At 33.6% G+C, this 15,617-nt stretch overlaps 1 protein-coding gene and 1 non-coding gene across 7 annotated transcripts in view; both read left to right on the top strand.

The window, feature by feature from the left end:
• The window catches only part of KANSL1L (KAT8 regulatory NSL complex subunit 1 like), an 84,918-nt gene that overhangs the window by 41,144 nt on the left and 28,157 nt on the right, over positions 1 to 15,617 (top strand). For 5 of the 6 annotated variants that reach the window (XM_023760853.1, XM_023760846.1, XM_023760857.1 and 2 more), the window contains one exon: positions 2,826 to 3,030. The exons of the other annotated variant lie outside the window; for it this stretch is intronic. In XM_023760853.1, coding sequence (XP_023616621.1) covers positions 2,826 to 3,030 — 205 coding nt within the window. The remainder of the gene's footprint in view (positions 1 to 2,825; positions 3,031 to 15,617) is intronic. 6 annotated transcript variants of the gene reach the window in all.
• Positions 8,392 to 8,496, top strand: LOC111828109. Its single transcript, XR_002831894.1, has one exon. It is a non-coding gene; the product is annotated as a U6 spliceosomal RNA (small nuclear RNA).

Here is a 15,617-nt window from a genome sequence, read left to right as displayed (position 1 = left end):
TGGAGGTATTGTTTGCAAATATTTTCTCCCATTCAGTTCATTGCCTTTTTATTTTGTTGGTAGTTTCTTTTGCTATGCAGAAGCTTTTAAGTTTGATATAGTCCCATTAATTTACTTTTGCTTTTACTTCCCTTGCATTTGAGGTCTAAATTCATAACATCTTCTCTAAGACCAAGGTCCATAAGTTTAGTACTATATTTTCTTCTTTGTAGATTATTGTTTCAAGTCTTATATTTAGGTCATTAATCCATTTCAAGTTCATTTTAATATATGATGACAGATAGCAGTCTAGTTTCATTCTTTTGCATGTGGCTTTCCAATTTTCCCAGCACCATTTATTGAAGAGGCTTTCTTTTCTCTATAGTATGTTTTTGGTTCCTTTGTCAAAAATTATTTGCCCATTTATATATTTGCATATATATATATATATATGAGTTTATTTCTAGTCTCAATTCTGTTCCATTGTTCTGTGTTCCTGTTTTTCTGTCAATACCATGTGTTTTGATTATTGTCACTTTGTGATATAATTTAACAATACTTCCAGTGTGATACTCCAGCTTTGTTCTTTTTTAAATTTTTTTTCTCAAGTTTGCTTTTGCCATTCAGGGTCTTTTGTGGTTCCATAGAAATCTGATGATTTTTTGGTTCTGCTTCTTTTAAAAATGCCTTTGGGATTTGGATGGGGTTGCCCTAAACCTGTATATTGCTTTGGGTAATAGGGCCATTTTAAACTATGTTGATTCTTTCAAACCATGAAGACAGAATATCTTTCCATTTCTTTGTGTCTTCTTTGATTTCTTTTAATAATGTTTTGTAGTTTTCAGTATATAGGTCGAGAATGGTAACTTTTGATGACACTTTACAAGGATCCTTAGTAGTTAGAAAGTGTTAGTGTCATCTAAGGATGAATTGTCTGCAGCTTGGAACATACTTAAATTAAGAAAAAGAATAAAACTAAACTTTCTTTCCTATGATAATGTTAGCTACCTTAAAAAGTTGAAAATACAACATTTAGTGACACGAATGACAAGCTTTTCTTTAAATCAGCTTGTGAGCCTCTAGCCAGTGCAAAAGCTTATGTTATCATTCAAAGAGGAGATGGTTGCTCACCTTCTTTAGGACTAAGCCTCCTGTGACAAGGGGGAAACTAAGGGCTCATCAACAATGAAAGAGTTGTAAATAGAAGAGTTAGTTAACTGCTTCAGGCTCCTAGAATAAGAGCCCTTAGCTCTTTCAAGGATCCAGTATAATCTTCCTAAAGTTGTTTCTAACTTGCTGGACAAACAATCTTTTTTAGTGTTGGATCTATGCTCTCCTGGATCCTAGCTCTGTGACTTGATCACCTCTGAAACCTCTCTTCTTCCTGACCTTGACTCAATTCAGTGCCAGCCACCTGCCCTGCCAAGTGCCTAACTTGATAGAAGGCTATCATCTACGCCTTCTGGTTACCCTTGACATGATAGCCCAGTTTCATGGATGGTTTCTCAAAAGAAAACTGTTATTTAGCAGTGATGCACTTAAAATTTTCCATAGTAAGACATATATTTCACATAAAGTAACATCAGGATATATTGGATCTGTTAATTTGAAAGTAGCATTATGTTAGGTCTTTCTCAGATCTTTAGAGTGGTTATAAACTGGGACTTAAAACATTATTGACTAGAGCTTTCTGCAGACTCGTTAATATTTTTGAAGTGAAATAGTTATTATAGGCTTTTTTTCCTATACTGACCTGACCAATAGTGCATAATCAATTATGTATTTGTTGAATGTATGATAGTTGCTAAATTCATATTTAATTATTTTCTTTGGTTTTACCAACATAAGCCATTTAGGTACCTTTGTTTTTTGTTTCTTATTTCTATGTCAGTCATTCTTCAATTACTTGTTTTATCCACAAGCTAATAGAATATTTTATAGCAACCATAAATTTGATTTAAAACCAGTAATATTGCCATAGAGAAACCATATCTTATATTTATCATTAAATATTGATTCTATTTGAACTAAATAGCATATTTAGAACTTAGATATTGATTAGAACTTATATATCACATATAGCAGATTCACTTGTTGATTTGAGAATACTAAATTGACTAGCTTCTGTCTATATCAGTAAGGTTGAAATTGGTATGTTGTATTACCTGAAAAGTATAATTATTTTATATATATGTACTGATATAAAGGAAGTTAAATTTGTATGGTATAAGCATTAACTTCCCTCCCTGAGGTTCTGAGCTTTAAAATATTTAAATACAATGTTTAAAAATTAATTTGAAGAATAATTATAAAATTAATATGCTTTCTAAATGTACTTTGTGTGATCTGTTTCATTATTTTATAATTATGACTTTATCATTAGAAGTTTAAGAAAATCCTAAATATAGTAGGATTGCATTTTTGTTTCAAAATTCACTGGAATTGTATGTAGTGCTTAAGAGCAACTAATGCAGTGATGAGATGAGCACTATTTTAAACTTACAATCCTATGTAATTTCACCCATATGCAAAAATCATTAGATTTAAATAGTTACAACACTATGTAACATACATGAAGTACTGGAGAACCCATGTGACCATTTCTAACCTATGGGATATTTGTTTTGCAGGAGAAAATAGAAATAGAAATTATTTCCACAGCTTGAATATATAATTCCCCATTCATATAGATTCTTTCACCAATTGTTACCACAAAGTTGGCTAAAATTAATACTCTTCTGTCATAATAGATTAAGGCAATTTACATTTAGTTTTCTTTGTCTTTTTTGTTGTTTGTTTGTTTTGTTTTATTCCCTCCACTCCCCAATTATTTCATGGCATTTCAGTACTTCAGAGAATTTAGATGAGCTCTCTTCCTCGAGTAGCTGGTTACTTAACCAGAAGCACAGTAAGAAAAGGAGAAAAGACAGGACAAGATTGAAATCTCCATCCTTGACTGTCATGAGTACAGCAGCTCGAACAAGGCCACTTCAGAGTTTCCACAAAAGAAAACTCTACAGATTGAGCCCTACTTTGTATTGGACTCCGCAGGTAAGTTTGTCTTTAGGAAACATGAACGATTTTACCATCAATATATTTCATGTACAAAAGGATATGGATTGTGCATGGTTATTTAGAATAATTACATGTAGAAAGTTTTAAATATATAGTTTATAAGTGACATAATAGGTATTGACAATGTATTAGTGGAATTTAATTTTTAAACAGCAGTGTATTCTGAATTTCTCACATCCCCATTTTTAAAAATTGACTACTAAAACTAACCTGAAGGAAAATTACATATCAAGATTATTTTTTAAATTTTACTGGTAAGGGCAATAAGGAAAACCCACATATTTCTTTCCTTAGTAAAGAAAAATAAGCAAAATCTTCATAGGTGTCAGTTATTTTGGAGGAAATGGCATTGCTCTCTGCTTAGGTTTGGTAATTGTGAACCCTGGTGAGCATTCCATTTCCTTTTTCTAGACTGACTGTAAACAGTGCAATTTTTATGTCCATACATACACTTTTTACAAATAAAATAAACTTCATTAAAAACATCTGGCCATTGTGGCTCAGTTACTTGGGCGTCATTCCATGCACCAAAGGGCTGCTGGTTCAATTCCTGGTCAGGGCACATGCCTGTGGGCTCTATCCCTGGTAGGGAGTGTTCAGGAGGCAGCCAATTGATGTCTCACTGTCATATTGATGTTGCTCTTTCTCTCTCCCTCTCCTTTTCCCTCTTTCTAAAAATTATAAAATATATTTTTTAAAAGCATTCTTTATGAAAAACATAGTTTTCATTTATTTGCAAATTGTCAGGGATTTATCTCTCAATGCATACTTAAACAAACTGTGATGAAGGGCAAAATAAGTTTATCTCTAGTTCTTATATGACATGCTTTTTTCCCCAATATATTTTTAAAGAGTATGTCAAAGGAAAGAAATTCATCTTGATGCTGTCACTTAATAATTGTTTCTATGACTACATTAAGTATTTAAAATATATTTGTATAAAAATCAAGATGCTTTATTTCATTAGTAACCAATTATAAATGTGGCTTTGTAGGATTCAATTATAAATAGGAATGTGGATTCTGACAAATTGGTTTTTATTAATAGATTGATTTTTACTATTTAGTAGCAGTTATTATTAGTATGCTCCACCAATTTGAAAATATTTGTTTTATTTCAGAATTTACAAATGGGAATATATTTTTATTTAATGACCTTACATATGAAGTCATATTTAATGTTTTTTATTTAAAGTTGCTGCAAGCAATAGGTAAATAACATTTTTGAAATTGATTTTGTAATTTTGTAGTTACAAATAGAATTGTCTATCAACAATATTTTACATGTGAATATGCCATAATATATGGACTGGAAAGAATCTGAATAATTTAGGGGATTTGCTAGATGTTATTAAAATACGTATGTGTGCCTTGATAATGTAAAAATTGGATTTGAAAGGTGTGAACAAATTTAAAACTTCTAGCAAAAACAGAAACAAGTGTAAGATTATTATTACTAGTAGACCATATAATTTACATATCCCAGTCACAGTGCTAAGAATGTTCAATACGTTGTTTTATTTAATCCTCAAACATTTAACTATGGGTTATTATTAATCCCTCCTTTGCATGCAGAAATTGAGTTTTAGGGACATTAAGTAGCTTGCCCAAGGTCACACAGCTAGTAAGCAATAAGTCTGATTTTAATACCATGTTCTTACCCATTACATTAATAACAACAAAAATAAACCAAATCTTTTGTGTACTAGAAATCAGTAAAGACAGTATATGTTTGGGTTGGGCTTTGTCTGGTCAGAGGTACTAAGAAATGCATCATAAAAGATTGGCAAAGATAAACAGAATTTTGACAAGGTATGGGGAGATATAGAAAGCATTTTAAATGAATAATTGGAACAGAGACGAAAAATACTGATGGAGAATAGCAAATGCCCCCACCCAAAAATTATCCTAAAATTTCCAGGTTAATATTTATTTACCTTTCTAAACTTAATAAATGTAATTTCTCTCAGGAAGCCTTTTTTGACATCCCCACTATGGGGTATATATTGATGTAACATCCTGTATTATTATAATACATTTTTTATTATAATCATTTATTTTTATCTTCTCATTACATTTAATTTTTTAGAGAAAAGGGATGTACATTTCTAAATATACAGGGCCTTGAACAGTAACTACCCAATAGTATATGCTCAACAAATAATTATTTAATATGAGAAAAAATTAATGTAGGGGGACATAGGAAGGTATTTAAAAGGTAATGGAGAGTGAAAACTTATGAGAACGTGTGATTATGTGCTTGTGTTGCCTAAATTTGCCTTGTGAAGGGGTCTAGAACAGTAATATCCAATAGAACTTTCTGCAATGCTGGAAATGTTCTATAAATATTGGTGCTGTCTTATACGATAGCTATTAAATACATGTTGTTATTGAGCACATGAAATGTGGCTAGTACAACTGAGAAACTGTATTTTTAATTTTTTTTAAATTTTGATTTAAATAGCCACAGGTGCATAATAGCTACCAAATTGGATATAACAGGTCCAGACTCAAACTACCCTAATAGCAGTGAGTACATCTGGCACTAATACCATTCCCTATTGAAAGGAACCAGGAGAAATGGCTGATTTTGGGGGCTGGGTAAGAGAAGATATTAGGTGTTATCAGAAAAGACGAAGTGCTCAAAAAAAAAAAAAAAGATGGGGGTATATCAAAAGAAGCCAGGAGCTAGTTTAAAGAGGCTTTCATTGGTCAAATTAGGGACTATTTGAGCACCCAAATAACTATGGATAGTAATGAAGCATTGGGAAAATAGGAGCCATTAGTCCATATTAATGAAAGAGAGTGAGAGAGAGATAAAAAGGGGAATGGGGTGGACTTTAGCATATAGTAGAATGCTGATTAATAAATGTGGAGTGAGAAGTGAAATTAGAGAATCATTGCAGTAATCATGGTAAAGATTGATTGAGCAAGCATCATAAATGGGTGAAAAATCTGGGGTCAGGACTGAAAGGTTTGATGAGGAGCAGGATGTTTGCAAGGTTTTAACTACATGGTAGAGATCCAGATGATAACCTTGCTTGAGTGATCAAAAGTAAGGATACAATATTGCTGTGTAATATTCCGGCCAGGGATACATAACCTGGATGTAATCATGAGGAAACATCAGACAAAGCCAAAACCAGAAATATGCTATTAAAAATGACAACTGGCCTGTATTCTTTAAAAAATGTCAGTGTTATGAAAGCCAAGGAAGCCTGAGGAACTGTTAGAGATTGAAAGAAAGACTAAAAAATTATGATAACCAAATGAATATATGATCCAAATCAGAATGCTTTTGGAGGGGAAAAATTATTAGGACAATTGACAAAGCTAGACTATTGATGGTAGATTATATAAAAATACTGTATACAATGTTGAATTTCCTCATTGGTGATTTGCTTTTATGTAAGAAAATATCCTTATTCTAAGAAATACACATTGAAATATGAAGGGATAAAATAGCTAAGTCATTTATTTTATATAATAAACTAGCTTCTGTGTGCCTAGAATGGTACTAGCAATGTAGCATTCTTGGAAGTATTGAAAAAAAAATTTTAAGATAATTTTCTATAGCACTTAACTCTACTAGAGCACTGGTTGAAAGAAGCTTATATAAGGGTGATGGAGAGCGGTGGGAGTCTTCGCTCTTAGGTAGCATATGGTTGCCTGATCATCACTCTCATTACAACAACAATGTATAAATTACCCCCCCCCAATTATCATATTATTAAAGACATGAGCAGGACTTTTTAGACTCTAAAATTTAGAGACTCATAAGAGAATTGAGTAGCAAATTCAGAGAGTCACAGCCAAGGTCCTCTTACCTTACTGGAGCAGAAGCCATAGTAGCCCTAAAGTAATTGGTAGAACACTTAAATGGTAATTTTTTCCCACTATTTTTTTTCTTTATTGATTAAGGTATTACATATAAAAAAATAAATGGTAATTTTGATGAATTGCAGGATGCTGAGTGCAGACTAGCTTGAGAGTGAAAACTCCTGGGGACCACACTCTTCGGAAGCCCCCACACTTTCATGGGCTTTACTTCTAGGCAACCCACTAAGTTCTCACAGTGAAGAGCTAAGAATGATCCCTAGTGGCTCTGACATGGAAGGAAGTACCTGTATGAAACAAACCCAGAGAATTGGCCTTAACAAGGCTTACTCTTGAGGTGAAAAGATTTTATCAGAACCTTAACTCCTGGAAGAAGAGCATTTCTCCCACTCCTGCCCCGGTAGCCTTTCTTTCTCAACTGATTTGGAATAGGAGTGAAAAATAAACAGTTGTTAAGGTCACAGACCACTCCAAGACTGAGATTTAATCATAGGATTATACTAGATTATGCTGCTGTGGTAGATATGCTTCCCCCCACCCGACCCCCATACACATACTACCACACACCAACAGGACTCCAGTGTAATAGTGGGTTACAGCTGTAAGGCATACACTCTGAGGAGGAGGGGTACTTAAAGAGTTCAAAAGTCAACAGGGGAGACAAAAGCAAGGACACTAAAGGAATTTGAGGCCTCTGGCACCTACCAGACATTAAAAACAGTCCCACTGTTAGCCAGATTAATATAACACCTCAGGGTCTATTTGTCTCAGTCCTATTGCTTGATACATCATAGCTTTCAACAAAAAAATTATAAGGCATGCTAGGAAAAACTTATTGAAGAAACAAATCATTAGAACCAGGCTCAACTATGACCAGGATGTTAGCATTCTCTTAACTATGATTAATATGTTAAAATCGTTAATGGAAAAAGTATAAAACATGCAAGAACAGATGGTAATGTAAGCAGAAAGATGGAAACTCTTAAGAGTCAAAAGTAAATGCTAGAATCAAAAACACTGTAACCTAAATAAAGCATGCCTTTCATGGGCTCATCAGTAGACTGGACATGGCTGAGGAAAGAATCAGCAAGCTTAGATAGGTTAATAGAAACTTTACAAACTAATATGAAAAGACAAAATGGAAGGGGAAACAACAACAAAAAACAGAACAGCACATCCAAAAATTTTGGGGTAATTTCAACTGGTGTATCAAATGTGTAATTGAAATACCAGGAGGACTAGAAGAGAATGGAGCAGAAAAACTATTTGAATTAAAAGTAGCTGGGAATTGTCCAAAGTTTATGACAAGAAACAAACCACATATCTAGGAAGCAGAACATCAAGCAGGATAAATACCAAAAAATAAACACCAAGGCATAACATATTCAAACTCCAGAAGACAAGAGACAGGGAAAATCTTGAAAACAGAAATAAAAATATCTTACCTGTAATAAAAAAAGGGTAAGAATTACAGCTGTCTTCTCAAAAAATCCATGAAGGCATGCTCTCTGGTAGCATACATACTAAAATTGTAATGGTACAGAGAAGATCAGCATGGCCTCTGCACAAGGATGACAGGCAAATGTGTGATGCGTTATTATTTTTATGCATGGTTCCAGCTGGGTACTGGAAATATCAGGGAAAAACTTATAAAGTTTAACCACTATGTTGTACATCTGAAAGTAATACAAAGTGATATTGAATGTAAACTATAATTGATAAATAAAATTTAACTTTAAAAAGAAAGAAACCATCAATGCAAGCCAAAAGATAGTGGAATGAAATATGGGTAGGGTTGCATTGTGTCCCCCAGAACTTATATATTGAAGTCCTAACCCCTACCTCAGAATGTGAACTCATTTTAAAATAGTGTTGTTGCAGAAATAATTAGTTAAGATGAGGTGATTAGGGTGGACCCTAATTCAATATAACGGGTGTCCTTATAAAAAACAAAATTTGGGCACAGATGCATGCACATAGGGTGAATGCCGTCTGAAGATGAAGACTGAGTTATTCTTCTACAAATCAAGGTGCACCAAAGATTGGCAGCAAAAACCAGAAGTTAGGGGAGAAGCATGGGACAGATTCTTCACAGTCCTCCAAAAACCAATCTTGCTGACACCCTCATCTGACTTCTAGCCTCCAGAACTATGAAACAGTATATTTTTGTTGTGTGAACCATGCAGATGTGGTATTTTGTTATGGTCATTAGCAAACTAATACAGTGACCTTATTTGAAAATACGGTCTTGGTAGATGTAATTAAGTTAATGATCTTGAAATAAGATCATTTTAGATTTGGATGGGCCCTGAATCGTGTGACTGGTGTCCTTCTAAGAGAAAGGAGAGAGATTGAGGCACAGAGACAGATAAGAAATCCATGTGAGGATGGAGATAGAGATTGGAGTTATACTACAACAAGCCAAGGAATGCCAGGAGCCACCAGAAGCTGAAATAGATGAACATTTCTCCCCTGTATACTTCCAAAGGAGTGCAGTTCTGCCAACACCTTACTTTTGGACTTCTGGCCTCCAGAACTATGAGAAATTAATTTATATGGTTTTAAGGCACTCAATTTGTGACAATTTGTTATAGCAACCCTTAGAAACTAATACAGAGTTTCTTAGTAGGAAGTAGGGTACTGCTTTAATAAGTAACCTAAAACTGGAAGGTTACAGGTTTGTGTCCCCTCTCAGGGCACATGCAAGAATCAACCAATGAGTGCATAAATAAGTGGAACAACAAATCAATGTTTTTCTCTCTCACAAGTCAGTGTGTGTGTGTATACTCACACACATATACAGAGAGAGAGAGAAGTGAGGAGGATAGACAGCAAAGGTGCTATCATCTTATAAAATACATTTGACTTCATGAACAGAATGTTACTAGAAATATGGATGCTTCTGGTAAGATTTCTGAAGGAAATGTTATTAGGACGGGGAAGAAAAGGTGGTCCTTGTTATAACATGGCTGAATAATTATTCCACTTTTAAGTGGAAAATAGGACTAGTAAGCATTGAATTCTTGGATAGTTAGCTGAGGAAATTATCAAGCATAGTGTGGAATTTGCACTCCTGATTTTTTCTTGCTTATAGTAAAATATGAGAAGAAATTGATAGATTCAGGAAGGAATTGTTGAGTAAAAAGGAACCAGAACTTGATAATTTGGAAAATTCTCATCCTGTTGCAAAAAAATGGTAATGGCATGCTCCGGAAAGAATTCAAGGGTGTGGCTGGGCAAACTTTTGCTGGAGTGATTAGGCATGTACTCAGGGATCAGATTAACCATTTTAGCAGAAGTCAGGCACAGAGATGGGGCTATAAGAAAACATCTAAGGAGAACCCACTTTTTTTTAATGACATGGATCATCTTAACATACAGGGAGACCCGCAAAGTTTTTAAACATGTTATAACAATAGAAATATTCCAGCTTAGACAGAAAGGGATAGAGAGTGGACCAAATGAATGAAAGTTGTTGGAACTCCAAAAATTTTACAGGCAGGAAATGGACTGATGGAGCTACTCAGCTACCAACACGTACTACCCTTCAAGAAAAAGGATGCCCTCATAGTTAAAAATCCATGTTTAACTTAAGTTGGCCCTTCGCATATGCGGATTTTGATCTTTGATTAAATTTTATTTCTTACTGTGTGAACTTTTTGTCGTCTGGTGTGGCTGGAAACAAGGAACAGTCTTATTTTTGAACCAACAAGTGTTGGCTCTTATTTTCTCTAAATTCTGCTTGAAAGCATTACAGATCCTTATTAAGCTCATCCTACTCCATTCACACTTTATCATAGGCAATTAAATGAAACCAATTAGCATTTTGAACATTCTGCCTAGAAATCCCATGAGGCAGATCTGTGAGTTTATTAGGTGTCCTTTTATCCCCCACATTTCTACAGGCAATTGTTATTCTATTTGTTCTACCAGAACAAAAGGATGAAAGAAATAGAGGCATAAGGATTGACGTCATTATTTAGAATCATTATTACAGAGATTGTTATCTCTTTGCTGTTCAAAATTAATAAAAAACATAAATTAGTATGTATTTTCACTTGATTTTGCCCTTTTTACAATAATCTCCAATGAGGATGTCAAATAATAACTAACATTAAGCAATTATCATATGCCAGGTACTATTTTAACTTACAGATACTTTATATACATTTCTTAATATTTATAACCCATTTAATATGGGAAACTGAAGCACAAAGTGGAATGAAAAGACACATATAGCACTATTTAAATAAAGCATAAATTACAGTTTTCAGTGCTAGTGCTTTCTTAACTCTACTTCTTTCATGAGCTTGAGTAAAACATGGGATCTGAATCTTTTATGAACTGTTTCAGACTGTTTCTTCTGAAATCTCAATCCACAGCAACAATTGTTAAAACTCCATGTTGTGTCTAAAGCTATTTTAGTTTTGTTTTTTGTTTTTTTTTTTGCTTCATAGCATATAGCTGAATTACATCTTTTACTGTTTGACCCTATTCATTATAAGGACACTTTATTCTTAGAGAATCTGTTCTTTTATGCTTGGTATCATATTACTTGATTACCTACAGAATAGTAATATCTTTAGATTTAGGAAAATGCATTGGCAGGCACATTTAAGATTCGGACATGTTCTCCAGAATAGCATTCTAGTATAAAAGTCTTTCAGTGTAAATGTGGCTAATAGCTTTCTTTAAAGTGTAATTTCATTTGCAATTACAGATTAAACAAAGTTTCTTTGGCCATAATATGCTTCTTCAGTCCCTTCTTGAATTACATTTATAGCATTTATAACATTGTATCTTTGAGAAAATATGTTTTATGTAATTGTAAATATATAAATACCAAATCCTAAAGAGCCTACAAATTATTTTCTATGGGGAGGCAGCGCATTTTAGTGGTTTTATGCATGAATTCTGGAAAACACATTATTTAGATAATATCTTAGTTCTACTTCTTAATAGTGTGTAGTATTGTGAAAATCACTTACTGCCTTGTTTTTCTCATCCATAAAAGTAGGGCTGCCTTCATGTGGCTACAGTGTGCTGGAGCTGGAAGAAGTTCCCTCACCTGCTCTCCCAGCAGGTAGTGTTGGCTGTTGGCCGAGGAGACTTAGTTCTCTTCCTGTGACATCTCATCCTGCAATAGCTAGCTAGAATGGCCTTATTACATGCCCTTTGGGACAGTGCTTCACGATGGCCAGGAGGAAGCTGCAAGTCTCTCAAGGACTAGGCCCTGGATCTCAGTAACATCATTTCTGCTGCATTGTGTAGGTCAAAGCACATCACGTGGCCAGCCCAGGTTCAAGGGGATGGAGAAATAGACTCCACCGATAGAAGGTGGTTGCAGCAAAGGGGAATACATACTACAGGGATGGAAAGAATTTGCCACCATTAAGCAGTCTTTCACTTGGGGTCTGTATTGAGGGCTAGGTAACCCCTATTGAAGACATCAGCTGAATCAAGCAATAAAGAGAAAAGATAGGTCTACCTTATAGGGTTGTGTTGATATTAAGATCACACATTAATAAGAAAAAATAGGTCTACTTTATAGAGTTGTGTTGATATTAATAAGAAATGTACCTAGCCCAATGTCTGGCATATAACTCCTCATCAAATGTGAATGACAACAACGATGATAATGGTACAATGATTATGAGAGCACTGAGGAATTGAGTCAATGATGGTGGTGGTGTGGGAGGTGATCAATATATTTGAAAGATTGACTTAGTTCCTTTTAATAGGGCAACATGCTCAGGGAAGAGAATGGAAAACAGATCAATTAGGAGGCTACTACAGTAGTCCGGATGTAAGGTTATAAAGAGTGAATGAAATGGACAGATATAAAAAACATTTCAAAGAAGAAATGACTAGTCTTTTTAACTGACTCAATATGATTAAAGAAAAAATTTAAAGAGGAGAGGACGAAGAGGCACAGCAAATTATGATATTGCTTAGTCCACTTTGTAAAATGCCCAAGTCAAGTCTTAATGGTAATTAATACTTACATTATTTAGGGATTACCTAGCAGTAGAACATGAGCCAAATCTGGCTCTCAGTGTCATCTGATTCATAATTCTGTAAACTCATTGTGAAGTGGATGAGTATAACACATGTTTCAGAACCTAAATAAACAAACCTTAAATCATTGCTTTAAACTTGTGTGGTCCTTGATTATTTTTTTATAACCCATGCTCCTTTATATTGTGTATAAAGGAGAAATATTTGAAAGAATAACAAATATTCCCCATCTTTCTTACCTACTGAAACTGATTGGTAGTAGCTGTTGGCTACCTGAAGCTCTGCTTGAGAAAGATGTTGGTATCCGGGTTTGGGGGAGGGCTATGATTAATTACTAATGTTTGCCATAAGTGAGGAAGGACTAATAACAGACGTGCTATATTATTTGCTATTCCTGTACTAAGGTGTCACATCAACATTAACATGTTAAAATGACATTTACTTTCTCTGTTACTTAGAAAGTAATTTATAAATACATAAATGAGTGCAGTGATTTATAGATTACTTGCATATGCAATGCAGGAGTTGCTTAGAAAATAGGAATAATATATTTTTAGTGTCTTAAAGATCTTAGGGAACACTTTGTAAAGAATATGATTATCTAATTACTATGGTGTACACCTGAAACTAATATTGAATGTAAACTGTATTTGAAAAATACTAAAATTTAAAAAAAGTCTGAGGGAAACTAAGCCAGTAGTAGTTTGAATACTGCTTAATATTTTTCTAAAACCAGTTGTTAAAGTTAATAATAAAAAAATAGAACACCTAAATAGTTCATAACCACTTAAAAAAATTGAATCTATATTTAAATTCTCACAAGAAAACTTGAGATTCAGATGACTTAACTGAATTGAACAGTGAATGCCACTGAGTAATCTCAAGGAAAATATAGTTCAATCCTATGCAAACTTGAAGAAAAGAAATTGAGTCTAGCATACTCTTTATATAAACAGGGATAGTTTTGAAAAGGAAAATTTTAGGTTGTCTCTGTTATTTACCAGATGCCAAAATTCTAAACAAAATGGTAACAACTAAACCCAGCAATATATATAAAAAAACAACAACACATGAAATTTGGCAAAGTCGGTTTCATACCAGGGATGCATGATTGGTTTAACATTGAAAAATAAGTTAGTTTACTACTTAGGTAAAAGTGAGTATGTAGATAAATTAATTGATTATCTCTAAATAGTACAGAAAACACAATTTGATAATATTGTCTTTTCATGATAAGAACTCTGGAATTGAAAGTACTGTGTTTTCTCCCACTTTGGCAACGAGTATGGTATGAATTTGTTCATCTTTATGTGCACCAAACTCCTCTACTGTACTGGATGTAGGGGACTCAGGGATGAGGAACTCAGCCCCTTCCTTCCAGGAATATGAATGACACCCAAGGGAGTGTCTAGCTTGCTGGGGTGAAACCATTCAACTACTGATTTTAAATAGTAATTTTTTAGGAACTCCTCAAATATTTGGAAAATAAACGCATGAATGAACTTTGACTTAAGAAAACATTTGTGTCCCCCCCCCCCCCATCCTTCCTCCTTTTTGGCAAATAATATCTTGTTCTCTATATCTATTGGTCTGGTTTTGTTTTATGTATTCATTTGTTGTTGTTTTTTAGATTTCACATATAAGTGGAATAATATGGTATTTGTCTTTCTTTGTCTGACTTACTTTACTTAGCATAATACCCTCTTAGGCCAGTCTATGCTGTCATAGAGCATAAGATTTCATCCTTGTTCATGGCTGAGTAATATTCCATTATATATATATGTATTATACCTCCTTTATTCATCTATTAGTGGACACTTAGGTTGTTTCCATGTCTTGGCTATTGTTAAGTAATCTTGCAATGAACATAGGGGTACATATATCTTTTTGAATTAGTGTCTTTATTTTCTTTGGCTAAATACCCAGATGTGGAATTTCTATATCATATGGCAGTTCTATTTTTAATTTTAGGAGGAATCTCCATACTATTTTACATAATGGCTACACCAATTTACATATATAACCCTTATGTTTCTTTTATTGCTAAATCCAACTTGCTGATATTTTATTGAGAATTTTTTACATATATGTTCATTATGGATATTGGCCTGTAATTTTTTTTTTATAATGTCTTTGTCTGGTTTTCATATAAGGTTAATGCTGGCTTCAAGTAATGAGTTTGAAAGTGTTTGTTTTTCTGTCTTCAGTATTTTTTGAAATATTTTATGAAGGTGTTCTTTTAAGTGTTCGGTAGAATTCACCTATGAAGCTGTCTGGCCCTGGACTTTCATTTGTTGGGAGTTTTATTACTGCTTCAATTTCATTGCTAATAATTTGTTTAGGTTTTCTTTTTTTTTTTTCCTGGTTCAGTCTTAGAAGGTTATATGTATCTAGAAATTTATCTTTTTCTTCCTAGATTTTTGAATTTGTTGGCATATGATTATAGTTTTCTTTAATTATTATATTTCTGTGATGTTGGTTGTAACTTCTCTTTCATTTATTTTGGCTCTCTTTTTCTTGATGAGTTTCACCAAAGGTTTGTCAATTTAACAATTTAGTTTCATTGATCTTTTCTATTGTGTTTTTTTTTTAATCCTCACCCGGGGATATGTTTTTTATTGATATTTTTTAGAGAGAGGGAAAGGAAGAGAGAGAGAAACATCAATTGGTTTGCCTCCTGTATGTGCTCCGACTGGGTATTGAACTACA

Source organism: Myotis lucifugus, unplaced genomic scaffold (genome assembly GCF_000147115.1).
Source record: "Myotis lucifugus unplaced genomic scaffold, Myoluc2.0 scaffold_3, whole genome shotgun sequence".
Lineage (NCBI taxonomy): Eukaryota > Metazoa > Chordata > Mammalia > Chiroptera > Vespertilionidae > Myotis > Myotis lucifugus.
This window is presented reverse-complemented; position numbering and strand designations above follow the sequence as displayed.